General features: G+C 39.6%; 1 protein-coding gene across 6 annotated transcripts in view; it reads right to left on the bottom strand.

The window, feature by feature from the left end:
• Positions 1–2,544: 2,544 nt before the first annotated feature.
• The window catches only part of LOC109916224 (splicing factor SWAP), a 108,323-nt gene continuing 90,962 nt past the window's right edge, over positions 2,545–19,905 (bottom strand). For 5 of the 6 annotated variants that reach the window (XM_048611776.1, XM_048611777.1, XM_020515937.2 and 2 more), the window contains 2 exons: positions 9,302–9,374; positions 2,545–6,379 (listed from right to left, as the gene is read on the bottom strand). In XM_048611776.1, coding sequence (XP_048467733.1) covers positions 6,314–6,379; positions 9,302–9,374 — 139 coding nt within the window. In that variant the 3' untranslated portion in view covers positions 2,545–6,313. Of the gene's footprint in view, positions 6,380–9,300; positions 9,375–10,918; positions 14,205–19,905 lie in introns of those variants that run through there. The other variant, XR_007264702.1, reaches the window with a different exon arrangement.

Raw genomic sequence — 19,905 nt, 5'->3', positions numbered from 1 at the left:
TCAATTGCTGATGCACAAGATGATCTGGCAATCAAGGCACTGAAAACCACGCTGTTTCAATAACTACAACTCAGCTCAGGCACTACAGAAACCTTTTATTAATGTGGATATGTCCCTCTGGTTCCTGTTTCTAAACTTAATTACCCTTACAATACGTGATTGCTCAAAGCAACTTTACCTCAAGGGGCAGGAAATTCATACCAACTTTATCATTAAGCTAAACTCAATTGAGTTTGACTGTACAATTATTTTTAATTTGCTTGGTAGCCAACTCAATACTTTGAGGTTAATTTCAATATACAACTCACCACAATTTCACAATTCTGCTACCTCAGATGCAAAAGCAATGATAAGTTATATGTTGGTGAAACACACTAATTTACTGTTATATCCTTCACCAAAAAGTACAGTATTTTGCCATATCAAGAGAGTTTCAGATCAGAACCATTTGACCCATCATATTGCATTCATCCACGATATTAACTCCCTTTTGCATTGCAATGTTCAACTGCCAGCAGTTTTTAAACAATATCTAGTTCTAGTTCTGATCGGCTCCCATTCTTCCAAATTCTTCATCTTCATTAACTAAAAATTGCAAATGGCTGAACTCCTTGTGCTGGTTTGTCTATTTACAGCTTTCTTCAAAGTAGAGAAATTTCCTTACCTTCCGAATGGTGAGTAATTGAGTTCAGTATGAGGCCAGAAAGGAGAATGATCAATGTGACTTACACAGCATTTTTATCTCCGAAAAATTGATTGCTATTACTCTGTGCTCACTCAGGCTTCTCAGTAGCTTGGTTTGGTACAACTACTATGATTAACTCTGATTGCTTCACGTTAAATGGCATAAAATGTTTGGAATACATGGGACAATAGGACACAAAAAAAAGGCAAAAGCAAGCTTGATCAAGTCTGATCCCCTTGACTCAGAGTAACCACTGACTGACAGTTATATAGGCATGGGAATGGAATTGTCAAGAAATAATTAAGCCAATTCTGTGAAAATAAATCAAAGATTTCCTCTCTAACCCCAGAGCCCATTAGCATGTGTTTCAGAAGACTGTCACTGTAAAACACATAACCATCGTCCCAACATCACCATTTTATTTCTCAGCTTTAGGCAGTGGAGACTGCATGTCTTAAGAAAGCATGTAAACTGAGATCCTACATCACTAATACATTGATGAAACTCTTAACAACTCAGTATCACAGCTTAGAGACAGGGAAAGATGAATAGACTGTTCCTGTCTCGAGATAAACTTTCCTGATCATATTGAGTGGTGGGGCAGGTTTAATGGGCTGGATGACCTACTCTTGCTTCTATTGATGCTTGGCAGCAAAGGACTCAGGTCAGAAACACTCAAGATCCATTGTACTAAGGACAACTTCTCTTGTCATCCTCAACAAGGTGGAGGATGGATGCTAAGGACTTTTTCCTCACGGGACAGCTGGTAAATTTTCAGATATCATAGTGATTGATCAGAGCCAACTTTTGGTAACACTGAATTTGAACATGCAAATGCACCAAAAGTCACTAAAAAAAGGAATAAATCTAAAGGAGTGCTTTGTTATGAAACCATTATGCACCAGTTCATACCCTTGAACTACAAACCAGATTAAGAGTTTCTCTGTCATGAATGAAATGCAATTAATTTGAAAATTGCTAACGTAAAAACTCATAACATATTCACGGACAACATTATACACCTGAACAAGATTAAATCTTTGATATTGCATAGTTTTGTTTTAACGTTTGTCACTTCTTGTCTTGTACACTCATGATTTGGAGTCTTAACTGAATAAAGCTACCTCCAGCAACTGCAATAACAGATTGGATACATACACTATTAATTTAATCTATTTTTGACAACTAAAAATTTGCTATTTAGGCAGCCACGCTGAACTTGACTCGAGGGGATCAACTACCAAAAATAAGCATTGATTTTAAGCAAATGTTTTTCATTGAATCAAGATATCCAAGTCTTACCGACATATTCGTATTACTTTTACTGGGAATACTGCAGTCATGCAAGAAGAACTGCGTACAGAGTACAGATGCAAGCTCCACCTAACTGATCTTAGCCAAGGTCAGCAGTGAGACTGTGAACTTGGCTTCAGTTGAATCAGCAGCGAAGGTAAAGCTTTCAGGCAGATTCCCGCTCCTGATGGCTATCCAGTCAGTGGAGTAAAACTTTGTTTGCAGATGCCTATGTTGAGGTCTGACAGTATTGCGCCTGCTTAGGCTTGCTGTCTAAGCTCACATGTGACAGCCACCTACATAAGGAATGGCTGAAGGCATCCAGAGAGCATGGACCCCAATAACACAGTCATAACTACAGGAAGAGAAACCAAACGCCAAATTTAAAAAAAAAAACAATGCAGGCATAATCACCCCATATGATCAAATGCCTAATAATCCAGACACAAACCAAGTTTAGGGAAAGAAAACCAAATGAAATACTGTTCAAAATCATAAATATATTGAAAATATGTTTAAACTTATTTTGTCATGGCTTTAAAATTGAACGGACAATTACCCTTCTGGCAAGTTAATAAAAGTCATTTATTTACAATTTGTAAGTACACCCATCTTTTATAGGGCTCCAAACCTCATATTGCAACCATAAATGAGGGAAGGGTGGGGTGGAAGGTGAAAGAAGGAGAATAGAACTATAGGAATCATAACTATATAACAGATAATTTAAGGGCAAGTACCAAACATTACGCATGGAGTATGGACGTATACTTTTTACAAGTTGCAAGCCATTTAAAGAGATTAACTGGCTAATCATCTTATTGCTGTGTGCAACTGGTTGCTGCATTTGCATTTACAACTGACCCTACTTCATTACGTGAAATGCTTCGGGTATTTAAAAATGTGATTAAGGTGCTATCAAACACAAATTATTTTCTTCCTTTTATGGATATACTTCAGTGCTACGTGCACCACATGGAGTTTTGCCCAAAATCTTTTTCCCTGCTCCGTAAAAAGGCTCCTGTTTGTTTTGATGTTCATGGCAGTCACAATACTCTCCAAAATAATGATGCCACAGCAATTTTAGGGTTCACCGAATTTACAAGTGGCCGTGTATGTTATTAGCTAATAAGCTTGCAATTAAAGGTGAATGAACCCCACATGTATAGGACCATTACTTGGAGGGGCTGCATCCTCAATCAATGATATAAATTGGGTGGTTTCTTCTGGACTGTCTTTAATGAGGTGGTTAATTGATTTTGCAGTTGTCCTGAGAGACTCAACCAAGAAATTGACAGTAAAACTAACAACAGAAATTGTGAAATTTGTTGATGCATTACCATCTTTGAAGTCATAAAACGTTATTAGAAAAAAAAGCTAACTTTTAATGTGATCCTGGATTTAGTTCTGTTGAAGCCTGAGATCAGAATTTTAGCCTCATTAGGGAATTCTATCGGGAATAAAAGCACGCTGTCATGAATTTCATCTGCAGGACAAACCTCCCTGTTAATGCATTTTAGTATTAACAGGAAATCCCATTGGTATTTTCTCCTTACACTACATAAACAAAGGAACATAAAATAAACCTCAAAAATATGAGGGAATTATACTGAAGGGGTAAGAGAGAATGAATCTTTGATAAATACTCTGCATGTCCCAAGAGTCTCATTAACTAAGTGCAACTGCTTTATGAATGTGTGGTACTTTTGAATAAGCAGAGATGATAATACTGCTGTGGCTTACACAGAAATAAACAAGTAATTATGTATGTATAAGCTTGATTTTTTAAAATAAAAACCTTGTAAATAAATGCACTAGTTTCAATATGGAATTCAAAAACTAAATTCTTCACTTTAAAAAATATGGTGGAATTATATTCAAACTATTAATCAAATTCAAATCTTGCAGGGGTATCGAGACATAACTAGGGCTGTGGGAATGGATTAGGTACAAATTATAGGATGAAAATTTATATTATACTGCTGCTACAATACAGTTTGAATCAACACGGTTGCTCCCCCCCAATTTGTTTTTTACAAACACTAAACGGTGGTAACTCACCTCTGATGTACTATTCTTCATAAACCAGATGACAAAGTATGTATTATACTTTCTCTACCACCATCCCAGATGACTGAAGAACTATATCTTAAGAACCATAAGCATTCGTTGACAGGTTAAACAAATCTCATCTGTAATTCTCACCTCAGGTTCCAACGTCAAAAATTGTTACATTATCCCACTGATGTAGTCACCCTCTTTATTCGGTTAGCTGTAATCTAGGAATTACAAAACTAAGGAGTCAACTATGCTCATATTAATTCATTTAAGAATTACTTACATTATATATGCATGTTCAAATTTGGAAAGGTGGCCCAGCAATTTCTTGTATAAGGTTTTCAACACTACAAGGGTAGTGACAGTGTGATTCATTTATAGTTCAGTCTATGGTTTTTATAAAATGAATTCAAAACTAATGGATTAACTGTAAAAACAATCTACTATATTAATACCCAGGTTTCTGGAGTTCTGCCAATCCACTGCCAACATCTAGAGTACCACACAAACCATATACCCATTGTGCACTTTCAGACATTTACTCAGTAATGCATTGAGTTTACTTTGGAGTGCAAGGTGGTATATGAACGGTCTTTTAGTTCTTCAATTTCCTGCAAGCACAAAGATGTGATATAATCTTAGTCTCTCTTACCTTTGGGTCTGAGCTTTCCCCGATTATCTCTTGTAAGTGAAATGGGAGCTCATTCTTTAACCTTCCTCAGAAGGGTTGTCAAAAACATCAATCAACATTTTGCAATCACCAAGACACTCAAGTAGAGACAACAGTAATAGTGGAGAAACCTCTGAAATCTGAAAAGATTTTAAACAAAGGGCAAGGATATCAAAAGAAACAAATCAAAGGATATTCAACCAGATTAGAAAGCATAGTCTTCAAAAATTAAATGGATATCTACTCTCAGAATTTGACAGCACCAAGAAAAAGATGCTTGGGTGAAAGAAACCTACAGACGATTACAAAGAAGTGTTAATTCTAGCTTAATATTTTCAGAGGGCGATATTGTTGTATCTTTGCAATAAAATGATATGGCATATAATAAAACAAACCAAAAATAAATCATGCAGTTTCAAAGAAAATACAGTGTTGTGTTGCTGTCATGGTACAGGCAGTTAACAGATTTACAGGAAAGTAAATGAGCCAAGTGGCATGGATGTAATACTGATCCAACTCTAATGAATACAGAGCAGAGGCTAATGATGCAAAGTACGGAGCTTCCATTAGCAGAAAAATGTAAGCCAAATAAGCAGTGAGTCATATCACTATTGTGCCACAGTGAGCAAAACATTACTCGATGCTTTTTTTTTTAACCAAATATGCAATCATATAAAACATGTTTACCCGGTATGAAATCAATTTTTCCTCTAAACTTGTGTCAGGTGACATCACTGCAGAAGTGAATTGCAAAGCATCAAAATGGTGGGCCAGTGGATTAATAGGCTGTGACAATGCCAAAATAGCCATTTTTAAAAACACGAAGCACCAACTGAGCAGTAACCTGAAAATGACTTTTGTCAAGTAGATTAAAAGTGAGCACTTTCTACAAATAAACGTTTAATCATTATTCCTAACAAATAAATTACCATTAGTAATTCAATAATTTTAAATCTCTGTGGTTGAAAGTTTTACTGGAGCCCTCTCACAACATCTTTAGGGTGTGGATTAAAGTAAATTTATATGTGGCTGTTTAAATAAATGCAACGTTTTCAGAAAATGTCTGATACACATTGTATCATAAGTAACGCTGATGTTATATTCTGCCGTGCTTTTACTGATCTTCAAGACCAGCGTGTGCATTCTGTTTCAAGGCTGAAACCCCAAACAGTTGCTAACAATGCAAGATTTACATTGGTAGAACTCTTCAAATTTACAAAATGAGATGTTACCTCATCTTTGTAGAAATCAAGTAGTAAAACTCCTTCACAGAAGGATAAGCTAAGCTTCTGTCTGGTAATCACAAATGATTGCAGGCAGCTAGTTTCTGGTGCTCAATATAAAGTACACCCCCAAATATTCAGACGTCCCAGAGCACTTGGAGAGTTTGTTGTGTTCAAGAAGAGGAGGGGGAATTTGCAAAACAGTATTAACAGAATAAGATCTCAGTTCAAACCATACTTATCAAAATGAGCTATACAAAACAGCTGTTGCCAAAGTTGAGTGCTGCCCAAATTTCAAAATAATAAAGTTCTTGTGACAAGGCAGGTCAAACTTCTTGTGAAGCTACTTCAGATCCATGTGTTCTTACAGGGCTTGTAGGCTTTTGTTCAGGACACATTGGTTTGCACATCTTTTGAAGAAGCCAACATTTCTCTCACTTTGGCCATTAGATCCTATACGAAAAGAAAATAAGAATGAGATATTTGATCAAAGAAGCGCATTTATATGGCACCACACACCACCTCAGGTCACCCCATGCCCTTTATTGAGGTTAATACTTCAGGACAGTGTTGTTGTTGCAATAGGAAAGGGAACACCTCTCTCAGGACTGCATCAGTATGGTCATCAAATACAATCTTGAGAAAAATTCAATCTTACATATTTCCTTTCATATTAAAAGTAATTAAATCCAGAGTAGGAAACGATGTCCACAAATTGCTGCACTTTCTGCATACAGTACTTACTTGATTTCAATTTTTGAAGTTTTATACTCACAAATGGAAGGACCCCATCATTCTCCACAGTTTCAAAAAATGATAATTAATATCATTGATACCTGAAATCTTACAGGGTGTGACAGCGTGGATGTTTCCTCTGGCTTTAAGTCTAGAGCTAGGCACATAACGATGGGGCAGCACGGTGGCTCAGTGGTTAGCACTGCTGCCTCACAGCGCCAGGGACCCAGGTTCAGTTCTACCCTTGGGTTACTGTCTTTGTGGAGTTTGCACATTCTTCCCAGGTCTGCGTGGGTTTCCTCCGGGTGCTCCGGTTTCCTCCCACAGTCCAAAAATGTGCAGGCTAGGTAGATTGGCCATGCTAAATTGTCCATAGCGCCCAGGAATCTTTAGGTTAGGTGGGTTAGACATGGGAAATCAGGGGTAGGGAAATGGGTCTGGTTGGGATGCTCTTTGGAGAGGCAGTGTGGACTTGTTGGGCCAACTGGCCTGTTTCCGCACTGTAGGGGTCCTACGATAACGTCAGAATAAGGGCCAGGCCATTTAAAACTAAAATGAGCAGGAATTTCTTGACTGAGGTGAACCTTTGGAATCCTCTGAAAGCTGTCGAAGCTGTACACTTGCATTCCCCATGCTGATGACCTAAAAGCCCTCGACTTCTTCCTCTCCCACAGGCTCATACAGTCCCCTTCCCTCGATACCCTCATCCGCTTAACCGAACTCATCCTTACCCATAACAACTTCTCCTTCAACTCTTCCCACTTCCTACAAACTAAGGGGGTGGCCATGGGAACCCACATGGGCCCAAGCTTTGCCTGCCTCTTTGTAGGATACGTGGAACAGACCCTCTTCCGCAGCTACACTGGCACTATTCTCCATCTCTTCCTCCACTACACTGATGACTGTATCGGCACTGCCTCGTGCTCCCATGAGGAGCTTGAACAGTTCATTAACTTTACTAACACCTTTCACCCCAACCTCAAGTTCACCTGGACATCTCTGATACCTCCCTCTCCTTCCTGGACCTCTATGTCTCCATCTCTGGTGACCACCTCGAAACAGACATCTATTTCAAGCCCACCAATTCCCACAGCTACCTGGACTACACCTCCTCTCACCCACCTTCCTGCAAGAATGCGATCCCCTACTCCCAATTCCTCCACTTCCACCGTGTCTGCTCCCAAGATGGGGCGCTCCACATTTCCTCTTATTTCAACGACTACAACTTCCCCTCTTCGGTGGTTGAAAATGCTCTCGATCGCATCTGTTGCGTTTCCTGCACCTCTGCCCTCACATCTCCTCCCCGCAACAAAAACAAAGACAGAATCCCCCCCGTCTTCACATATCACCCCACTAACCTCTGTAATCAATGTAACATTCTCCGCCACTTCTGCCACCTACAATCTGACCCCACAACCAAAAGATATATTTCCCTCCCCACCCCATCTGCCTTTCGTAGGGACTGCGCTCTCCGCGACTCCCTCGTCCCCTCCCACACTCCCTATTAGCCCCATCACCACCGGCACCTTTCCCTGTAACCGCAGGAAGTGCTACACCTGCCCCTACACCTCCCCCCTCACCTCCATCCCAGGCACCAAACAAACATTTCACATCAAACAGAGGTTCACCTGCACATCTTTCAACGTAGTCTATTACATCCGCTGTTCCTGATGTGGCGCCCTCTACATCAGTAAGACCAAACGGAGACTCAGAGACTGCTTTGTACAGCACATGCGCTCTGTTCGCAACAAACGACAACACCTTCCAGTCACGAACCACTTCAACTCACCCTCTCACTCCCTGGGCAACATATCCATTCTGGGCCTCCTCTAGTGTCACAATGCCGACACTCAGAAACTGGAGGAGCAGCACCTCATATTCCACCTTGGGAGCCTACAACCCAATGGTCGAAATGTGGACTTTACCAGTTTCAAAATTTCCCACCCCCAGCCTCATCCCATGACCAACCCTCCCTCGCATCCCCTCCTTGATCTGACACAACGGGCCCATCTTCTCTCCCACCTATTTGCTTCTCCCACCTCACTGACCAATCCCCACCACTGCCTACCTGCACTCACCTATCATCATCATCCCACCTACCTTCCCCAGCTCCACTCCTCCACTCTCTATGTATTTCAGAGCTCCCTTCCCCCTGCCCCATTTCCCGAGGAAGGGTCCCGACCCGAAATGTCAACTTTCCTGCTCCTCTGATGCTGCCTGGTCCGCTGTGTTCCTCCAGCTCCACACTGTTATCACCACCACCTTCAAGTTCCCCTCCAAGCCACTCACCACCCTGACTTGTAAATGTATTGCCATTCCTTCACTGTTGCTGGGTAAAAATCTTGGAATTCCTTCCCTAATGACATTGTGCGTCATCCCACAGCACATGGACTGTTTCGGTTCATAAAGGCAGCTTAATACCACCTTCTCAAGGGCAACTAGGATGGGCAATAAACAACACGATGGCAATGGAGATAGCATGGGAAAGTGACGTTGAAGTAGACGATCAATGACGATCCAACCAAATAATAGAGGAGGGTTGGTAGATTGAATGGCCTACTCCTGCTCCCAAGTCCGCAGAATGACACCCATATTCCAAGAATAAGTAATAATGAAAAGGTCAGTATTATGAATTCATACCTGAGTTATTTTACTCTGCATTGATGATAGCAATTCTGGAGATGCTGTTTCATCCTTTTCCTGAGAGCCGCCCCTATAAATGGGGGAAAAATTATATTTTGATTGCTCTGCATTGAAACTGATGCCATTTGTCTGCAATGCATTGGGAAACAGGAACTCAATTATACTACATCAGGAAGTATCTGCCGCATCATTCACACAATGGAAGTATCTCTGGAGCCCACCTCATTATTTTTATAAAACTTTTGCCTATAGTGTGTGCCACTTCTACCATGGTTGTTCAGTAACAGCAAGGAAAAAACAGATGAAATATTAACAATAACCACTGAACTATGGGTGGAAAATTATCTATTAAATTTAAGGACATAGTTCAAACTTAGTTCTATTGACAATTTGAGCTTTGTTCTTAGTTCTTAACAGTTGGGTCTTTGCGGCCATCTGTTATTCACATTTGCATAATACAAAGATGGAAGAATGTCAAGAAAACCACTTTTAGCACAAAAAAGTGAACTTTCAGTCAACTTTAGCAAGCCAGCCAAATATGGTTGTTTAGCATGTTCATGTGACTACAAATTCGCAATTAAAGTTCCGTGGCTCGAGGAATAAATAAAAATGTGGTAAAATTAGAATACATGAGCCTATGCGAAGCTGTCAGCAAGTGAAATGTCATCATTTAACACTAAAAAAAAATTTTATCCGCACCAATAAATTTTAAAATAAATCAAGAGAAAATGCTTAAGATTAAATTACTAACTGGGTGCAACACCTGAAATCAATCTCCAGTATGTTGTTGACACAAAAGAAGTGGCAGTAGCATGTGCTTGGCAAGCCCAAAATGGTTTGATTAACATGAAAAAAGGTGAATTCATTTTTAACATAAATTGACACAAATTGATTTAATAGCAAATGGGCTTTGCCCTAATATTTGAACAGGTTGGTGCAAATATTTAAACACATTGAAAGTAATGGGAGGAAACAAATCAAAACTTCTAATGTGCCCTGTTTCTGTGGGGTAGTAGTTAGTGCATTTGCTTTACAAACGAGTGATCACTCTTCAAAACCACAGAAAGATATTTGGGCTCTACTGCGGTGCAGTGGAAGTATCCATACCCAAGACCAGGGAGGCATGGGTTCAAGTCCCACTTGCTCCAGAGGTGTGTAATAACATCTCTGAACAGGTTGATTAGAAAAATAGGTTAATTAAGAAAAAGTCAAAATCTCGACTGAAAGCAACATACCGTGACTGCTGGAGAAACTCAGGTCGAGCAGCAGCTATGCAGAGAGAAACAGAGTTAGTGTTTTGAGTCCAGTATGACTTCTGAAGAAGAGCAATACTGAACTTGAAACTTTATCTGTTTCTCCCTCTACGGATTCTGCCAAAATCGTTGAGTTTCTGCAGTATTCTGCGTTTGCTTGATAAAATCTGCAGTTTTTGCTGTGATGTGCCCAAGTTATGGTTGTTCAACTTTAAGTATGTATTCTACTCCATTTTAACTTGTTACATCATCCACACAGGGTAATTTTTTGTTTTAAAGCACATTGACCAACCTCTCCACGTTTTTCCATGCCCCACTAATTACTACTCATGTCTGTTATCAGCAAAGTTAGGGGACCTACCTCTGGTAGGGTCTTCTCCATTCTTCAAATGAAGTTATCCTTCACATACCAATGAACAAGCCCAGTTGAATGAAGGGAAAAATAAAGTAGTGGGGCAATGCCCCTTCACAATTTAATTTAATGATCAAATGATTTTTTTCTGCCCTTTACAGTATAAATACTGCCCAGGAATATTCCTTAATTGTTTTTAAACCAAGGAGGTAGTGCCAATACTGTTGGCAGCTAGTTAATTATATTTAACGTTTAATTAAAAAGCACAACAAGCCCATACTCCCAGATTAGGGGACAAAGGAGGAAGAGGGCAAGAAATTGGTTTCAGGAGGATAGGTTAATCAAACAAAAAGAAAATAAGATCCAACCAGAGGCAGATCATCTTATTTTCTTATTCATTCATTATCCTCCAAAAACCAATGAATTCTAATCTAGTGATGCTGTTTTTCACTGAGAGACTTACACATACATCCTGGACCAACTCCTTGAATGCACATTCCCTTTAATTGCCTTGCAGATACTACATTGAGTTCTGCTAAGGTGTGCTCTGATTCTCAAAACCTGACTTGCATCAACTGCAGGGGTGACAATTTCCAAACAAATTTCAGAAAACATTTAGTCAGTCATTACTTTTCAATTTGTAAAGTCCTCCCAATATCCAAAGTCCATTTTAGCAGATACAAAGAATTAGCAATATCCTGGAGAATATTGGAAACTAATTTTACAATGATTCTGGGGCAATTGTGACAATGAAGCTTTTCACCTCATCAAAGCCCTAAATAGCCATTCCACAAGCCTATAGCATTCCATGATTCGTAAGGCGAGTGCTGCAACCTTTGCAACAAAGAAAGATCCAAACCACAACATAGATCTATGGGAAAGCCTATTTCTAACATTCTTTTTATAAAAGGTGACTTCAGTGAATAGTTTTGCAATGAATAGCCAGAAGATGAATAGAAGCTTCCATAGCAGCTGCACAAACTGGTACAGAAACAGCTTTGATTCAGCAAAGTTAACTATTCCAGAATAAGAGGGTTATTGTAAGTGGGGTGAATCCTTTCAGCTGGCATCGCATGTTTTTGAAGGCTATTATAATTTCCAGTACATAAAGCGATGTGCTCTGTCAGTCCTTTTTAATAGGCAAGCGATTGCTCAAGGATGGAGGAGAAGAGTTACAAAATCCATCTTTCCATTTCCAAATTAGAAAATGGATCTTTGCAATTGGAAAAGTAAAGTGGAAAAGGTGCCCTTGGCTTCAAGGAACGTTAGGATACACCTTAAATGGCTAGTAGGAAATTTGTATAGTTCTCTTCCTTGACTCCCTAAAATTACTTACGTTAAGGTCGGTATAGATGAACAAAAAACTCAAAAAGCTTTCTCCTCCGAAGAGAAGGGAAATAGTTGAAGGGCCGCAGCTTTAAACTGAACCCGTGAAGCCAATGTTTATTACAAAAAGATCCACTTTTGAATACTTCTACTTCAGATACAAGAGTTTCATCATAACTTCATGTTTTTGTGGATTTTGGCTAATGAATTCTCTCTCAGAAAAAACATGAAAGTTGAGGCGGCTACGCTGTGGTCATGACATTAGTGCCTAAGGTCCTGAAACAAATAACACAGTAATCCACTTGGGAGTCCAGCATATTTGTAGTCATCTGCACTGGGAAATGGTCCAAATGGTGCAATTATCCAGCAAGTGGCATTGTATTTTTCTGTGAAATGCAAGAAGGTTGCAAATATCTCTCAAGAAAATTTAACTTCAGGGTAGTAACTCAAGCAGCGCTGTCATAAAGTTCAGGTCAACACTACAATACAATGCCACTGAGTTTCTAAAAAGACTACAGCGGATAAATGTTCCAAAGACAATTCAATGCAGGCATCAAGCCAAGACCTGCATACCCTGGCTCAAGTATCATAAAGTAATGCTCAATAGCACAACAGTTCTAACTTCAATACTCTTTATTATCAAAAATTTTTGGCACTTAAATAAAATTAGCAGATGACATGTGCTATACGGCCGTTATGTAAAAGTGCCTCTCGGGGAGCACCTTATTCTTCCTTTCATTCTAAACTAAGGATCCTCCATCTGGTTAGCACGACTCATATACCACACACCTGCTATAACCTTAGCAGCATCTGGAAATCCAGCAAGGATTTCACAGCAGTTATAATTTTTTTAAAAAATCACTGTTGAATGACAACTGCTGTAAATCATCAGCCACAATTTTCCAACCTAGAGTAGGGTGTTCTAACTTGGCACTGTAGACCATTGTTGTGAATACCACAATGTCCCAAGAACAATATGTTTGAACCCATGCTCCCATTAAGTTACAAATATCTCAAGTTCCTGAAAGTAACAGAACTCTTACATACCAAATAGGTAACAGCATTACCATGGATACTTTTTAAATCTCCAGGGTCACATACATAAACAAATCAACAAATAAACAGCAACAGCACAACTGACTTTCATGGGCTAGACCTTAGGTAACCCGTGAAGAGCATTAAGAAACAGAATTCCCGGAAGACTGACAAGACTGATTTGATTAAGTGATTGCCCTTATCTTGAGCTGGCTTTTTGAACAGTAGGACATTCAAGGCGAATGTGATTTTTAGGACTATCAGTTTCACAATCCCCAGTTCTTCCAGGATTGGAATCATGTGGAAAATTCTCTTCCTCATCCTACAGCTTGAGCAGACACTATTTAGGCCGCAGCAATGTAACAAATCTAATTAATAAACATGGTGTATTGAACCTACTGTAAATTGTACTGAAAGCTAAAACTATGCATGTCAGCTCTTGCAAGAAAATTATTCACTGATCCATAAGTGCAACAAACCAAAGATCTGTGCTGAAGTTGTTCCATTTGACCCTAGTTACGTTCCTCCATTCCAATTCAAGTAGAAAATTGGTTTTAGATCAAACTTAACAAAAGAATTAAATGCTAGAGTTTGTGCAGACAGTGCTTAATACAGCTAATTAAGGAAGATTAAAAGTAATTGTTGAGGTTAGACCAGAGGTTAGAAATTTCCTGAGTCTACTGCATTAAAGTTAGTTGACTGGACTCTTCAGGTAAAGCCCTGGACCTGCTTTGTTCCCTAGACTCATCATGGTCAAATCTCTGGGAGTGCTTCTTGAGCTTTTTTTTCCATAATGAAGTGGACTCCCTGGGCTCACTCATGGCATGTCTGGTGCTGCACAGGTTGGTATTCCTGTATTGATCTGCGTCGAGGCCTGCCATCCAATCTTCTAAAATCTGTTTCCAAGTTTTCAGTCTTTCTTTCTAGGTTCTCCCTGAAAAGTTGGTAGTGGGTACAATATAATAAATTGAGTCCCATGAGAAGGCAGAGGAGGCAGTGGTCAGAAATCAGGAAGGTCCAGTGACACTTGAAGCATATTTTAAACCCTAAAAAACTCATTCGAGTTTCTTGAAGTAGATCAAGGTGCAGAGAAAACACCCCAACACTGATGCACTCCATTGATACATTCACGAATGAACAAGAAACACAAAAGGTCAACTACTAGAACATTGGCACTCATGTAAAGAGAATAAAGAATAGCTGTGTCACCGGAACATCACAGACGTCTTCTGCCCTCTGCCACATGTAGCCCCTGCATGTTATATATAATATATATACAAAATTGCCACCTTCAGATTATTACATTTTCGTCAAAAAAAAACAATTAAAGCTACCCTGTATGGTCTGATTAATACATCATGGCACAATCAAATACAGTATTTATCCAATACCTGGGCTGCACGACACAAGGTTATTGAGAGTAACTTGTTGATTGAACAAAAACTATAACCACTGCAACCTCAACATGTGCCACTGAGAGGTAAGCGATGTTCAATTTACACAGGCAATTTATATTATAAACGTGAAAAGTTTCAGTACAATACAAAAGACACTAGCCATTTGTTTAACTTTGACAGACTCAAATGTTGTTAACATTACGAAAGACTGTTTGTAATAGCAGTGGTATACAAATCCAGTAGATGTCATAATGAAGCCCAATATTTGAATTTATCATATGTTTGCCTTACTATTAAATATTGTTAAATATAACCCTTGTTATACTCAAGAACTGACAATAACCAGTCCTGCAGAATGCACATTTCCAGAAGGTAAAAGGCAAGTAAGTGTTAGAAATAATTTTGCATATAGAACATCCAGCCCCAAGCTGCTACACAGTAGCCAGGAGGTGAGGTTCTATCAAGGGCTCAGGCACTTTGAAATATGCTAAAGCAGCATGTTACACCTCTCACGACCATGCTGGATATGACTTGCAAGTCCAGCGGAGAACTAAAAAAAAATGCAATCATAGTAATGTCAGTTCGCAAGGTCCGATGTTTGCCCTTTGAGGAGAAATGGTATACCAGAATCACTAATTACTTCGATTTCCCAAGATTTTACTAACTAAATGTTTACCTATTACTGTTGTCCCATGTTTCTATTAAAATAACATGATGTGCAAACATAATCTTTGAAAAAATACACTTCTCCATAATATAAATGGCTTCATTAATTTTCCAATCTTAAAAAAGTGTGGAAAAACACTAATAATGAATAACTGTTGATGCTCACATTCCCAATGGACACAACTGTTGCATGAACAATTGAACAATTATTGCCCTCTATCCACTTTTCACAACCCACCTAAAAGCTATCCATCCTTAATGTATATTATTTGGAAAATTATAAATGTGGAGATTCTGATGGGCTGTAATATTGTTTAAGAGCAAGCTTAATGCTGCAAAATCCCATGAGCGTTAACGTCACCTTCTACAAGGGGATTGCTAGACCAACCCTTTGAGAGTTAGATTTTCCTTAATTTATGAAGCACTGCAACTTCAGCTAAATAGGAACAAGTAATTGTTGAGTATTTGGGGCCTCTTACAACAAAGGAATATAAAGTCATTTTTAAAGATTCACCATACAGGAGCCATTCTGGTCATATGATCACCTCACACTCAACAAATTGACATGAACTATACCAAAATACAGAAAGGGTCACGCAAATTGGCTTGAGCATACATATAGAAATAGATATAGCAAGACCAGAATATTTGCTGGTTTGATTGGTCTGGTTTAAACTGTAACATGTCAAACAAAAGTAGCTTTGTTGCTAAGTGTAAAATAATTGCCTAGATTGGTCGGAATGTACAGAACATTGATTCGACATTACAGCTTCACAATCCAAAAAATTGACACTTCCATTCCAACAAGTTACCATGTCCTGGTAAAAATTACATGGTAATTTCCTAAGATTGTCAAGACACAGAGATTTCAGGTATAAATTGATATGGACTGTGCAAATTGCCCTTGATGAATACAAGGAACAAGATGCATCTACTGCTAGGCCAAGGCTTTCAACCATGCTCAAAATAAGCATCAATAATGTAATTTTCACAGGATTTCTATTGTTGGGAAATTACCCAGTTCTGGGCTGTGTTTTTTTTGTTAAATAATTGATTTTAGTTCACTAAGTGGTGAAGTGAAGAGCCACAAAGCAACAATAATATTTTAAATGTAGCACACAATAGTTAAAATGAGGGCAACGCAAAGTTGATGGTTTTATGAAATTCTTTCATGGAACGTGTGCGTCACTGGCAAAGTAAGATTAACTGCCCACCCAAATTGCCTTAAAGAAGGGTCAGTGGTTGTCGCTGCTGCTTCATAGTGCCCAGGACCCGGATTTGATTCCAGCCTTGGGTCACTCTGTATGGAGTTTGCACGTTTTCCCCATGTCTGCATGGGTTTCCACCAGGTGCTCCGGTTTTCTTCTAAAGTCCAAACATGTGCCGGTTAGGTGGATTGAACGTGCTAAATTGTCCATGACTATGGATGTGCAGACTAGGTGGATTAGCAGTGGTAATTTGGGGTTACAGGGATAGGATAGGCAGTTGGGTCTGAATAGGATACTTTTCCGAAGGTCAGTGAGGACTTGATGGGCTAAACGGCCTCTTTCCCATCTAAGACAGTAGTACGCCACTGTCATTCATATGGTGCAAGTACACTCACTATGCTGCTAAGGATAGAGTTCCAAGACTCTGACTCAGTAACATGAATTTGTTACTAAGTCAGGATGGTTTAAGACTTAGTTGGGAACTCGCAGGTTGGTGGTGTTGCTCCCTGCTCCCAAAATCTGTTGTCCTTGTTCTTCTAGATGGTCGAAGCCATGAGTTGGGAAGGCGCTATAAAAACTGAAAGAACTGTGGATGCTGTAAATCAGAAACAAAAACAGAAGTTGCTGGAAAAGCTCAGCAGGTCTGGCAGCATCTGTGAAGAGAAATCAGAGTTAACGTTTCTGGTCCAATGTCCCTTCCTCAGTTGATTTTCCAGCAACTTCTGGTTTTGTTTCTGTTGGGAAGGCACTGTTGGTCTTCAACAATCACAACAATCTCCCTTGTGCTAAATGTGACTTCAAACAATAAAAATAATTTTCCTCCTGATTTCCACTGACTTCAATTTTACTGGATGCACACTGTCAAATGCTGCTTTGATGTTAAAAGCAGTCACATTCACCGCTGCAATTCAGCCCTTTAACCCATGTTTGGATCATGGATGTAGTGGGTCGTGGAGTTGATGGAAAACATACTGAGCAGTGAGATTATTGGTAAACAATGCTTAAAACCACTGTCATCAACCCCAGCCCATCACCTTGCGAACGATTGAGAGTAAACTGATAGGGAGTAATTAGTTGATTAAAACTGAGCTACTTATTTTGAAAAAAAAAGAGATCACAACAATTTGCGAGATTGTCAGGTAGATGTTAATGCTGTATCTCTGTTAGATCAGCTTGGCTAAAGACACAGGTCTTTCGACATTTTGAGTACTGCTGCTGGAACATTGTCAGGGTCCATAGCTTTTGCAGTATTCAGTGCAATCAACCATTTTGTAAGATCTTTTGGAGTGACTGGAATTGGCTGAAACTGGTAACTGTGATGCTGGGAACTTCAGGAGGCGGACAAGATTGATTATCCACTTATCACTACTGGTTAAAGATTTCTGCAAAAGCTTAAACCTTGTCTTTTGTGCAGAAGTGCTAGACTCCAACATTACTATAAGTCATAGGAGCAGAAATTAGGCCATTTGGCCCATCGAGCCTCCTCTGCCATTCAATCATGGCTTTTAAGTTTCTCAACTCCATTCTCCCACTTTCTCCCCGTAACCCTTGATCCGTCGACAATCAAGAACCTATCTATCCCTGCCTTAAATATACTGAATGACCTGGCCTCCACAGGCTTCTGTGCCAATGAATTCCAAAGATTCACCACTCTCTGGCTGAAGAAGAAATTATTGAGGACGGAGCTGTTCATGAAGCCTCCTCTTGTAAACCAGTTAATTGTCTATATTTATGATTGAATGGGGCAGGGTTGCAGAGTTCTGATTTAATTAATTGGTTGTGGGACCATAACGTCATCTATAGAATGCTGTTTCCACTGTTTAGCATGCACAGAAACTGGTGGTGTAGCTTCATCAGGTTGACACCTCATTTTTAGACATGCCTTTGTTGTTGCTTCAAACATGCTGCATTCCTCTGAATATCGCTGGTGACAAAGAATTCTGAGATTATGGTACTATTAACGATCCATAGTGAAATACAAAAATTGCCTTTTAAAGTGTTTGTAAGTACGTAGGTAGAAACGTTAGTTTTTTCCTGTGTGTATTCATGTAGGTTTCAGCCAAAATGTCATGCCTCACTAGAATAGTGCATTGGACATCAAGACCCTGTTATCCCTGGAGGCATAAAAGTTGTCAAGATTTTGGAAAAAAAAACCAAATTCTCCAATTTACCTGATTTTCAGATCCAGGCTGACTGAAAACATTTTCTGCACTTAACAAATTACTATTTATTATAAACAATCATGAACTGTCCACACACAACTACCAGTTAAAATTCTAAAACCATTATAAACTCCCCTTTACTTACGTACTTACACACATACGATAAAAACCCATGCATACTAGATGGAGAGACTGGGAAGGTTGTTCAGTGGTTCTAGTTCACAGGGTTTTTCAAGATTATTCTTTTGCTGATCAAAATGCTGCTTCTCAGTCTCCTTTTCCAGATGTTTTCACCCGTTTAGAGTAGGCACAAGGTTCAGACTGTCTGTGATGTATTAATTAAAGTCCCGGCTGACAGCAACCGCTGGAGGGAAAATAAACTAGTTTTCTTCAGGCTTAAAGTAGCCTTTATTCTAGAGAATAGAGAGACCTCCTATCATGGCGAAAGTTATCTTGTTCACAGCCCAAGCCTTTCAGTTACTTGTGAATCAATCACATAGTTGCTGGTAGGAAGAAGGTCATTGAGTGGTCACTAGTCTACAGACCAATCAGCTACCAGTTGCCAACTAAAGCACCTTTTGTACACACCTCTTCAGCACCAGCATGTCTGCAAGCTACACTGCAACTGCTGCTAGAACCAGCAGCAGTAAAAACAGCGCTCACACTGAGTGTCAAGTCACTTGCTTTCAAATATGCAGCAGTCCTTGAATTTTAAAACTGTTTTTTTAATTGTAGACCAAACTGAGAAATGTCAGGAAATAATATTTTTTAAAAAAGACAGTCTTTACAAATCACCTGCTTCCCCCATGTTCCATGCTGATAGAAGACCCAGTGGAGCATTTTCCCTGCCCCAATCAACGAAATCAACCCCTCGCCCCACAGCATACAGACACACACGCCGAAGGAACAGGGCGGTGTGGTGAAGTAGTAGGCAACAGGTAGCTCAGGACATGCAACCGGGTCTCGACCCGAAACATCAGCTTTCCCGCTCCTCTAATGCTGCCTGGCCTGCTGTGTTCCTCCAGCTCCACACTGTGTTAGGTAGCTCAGGGTCTTTTTTGCAAGCAGAACATCGGTGTTCTGTAAAGCAGTCACCCAGTCTATGCTTCATTTCCCCAATATAGAGGGGACCACATTGCCAGCAGCGAATGCAGCAGACTAGGTTACTGGAAGAGCAGGTGAAGTGGCGCTTCAACTGGAAG

The sequence above is a fragment of the Rhincodon typus genome, chromosome 24 (assembly GCF_021869965.1).
Source record: "Rhincodon typus isolate 14 chromosome 24, sRhiTyp1.1, whole genome shotgun sequence".
In the NCBI taxonomy this organism is placed as follows: domain Eukaryota; kingdom Metazoa; phylum Chordata; class Chondrichthyes; order Orectolobiformes; family Rhincodontidae; genus Rhincodon; species Rhincodon typus.
Note: the sequence above shows the minus strand (reverse complement) of the source record. Positions and strands in the feature narration are given on the sequence as shown.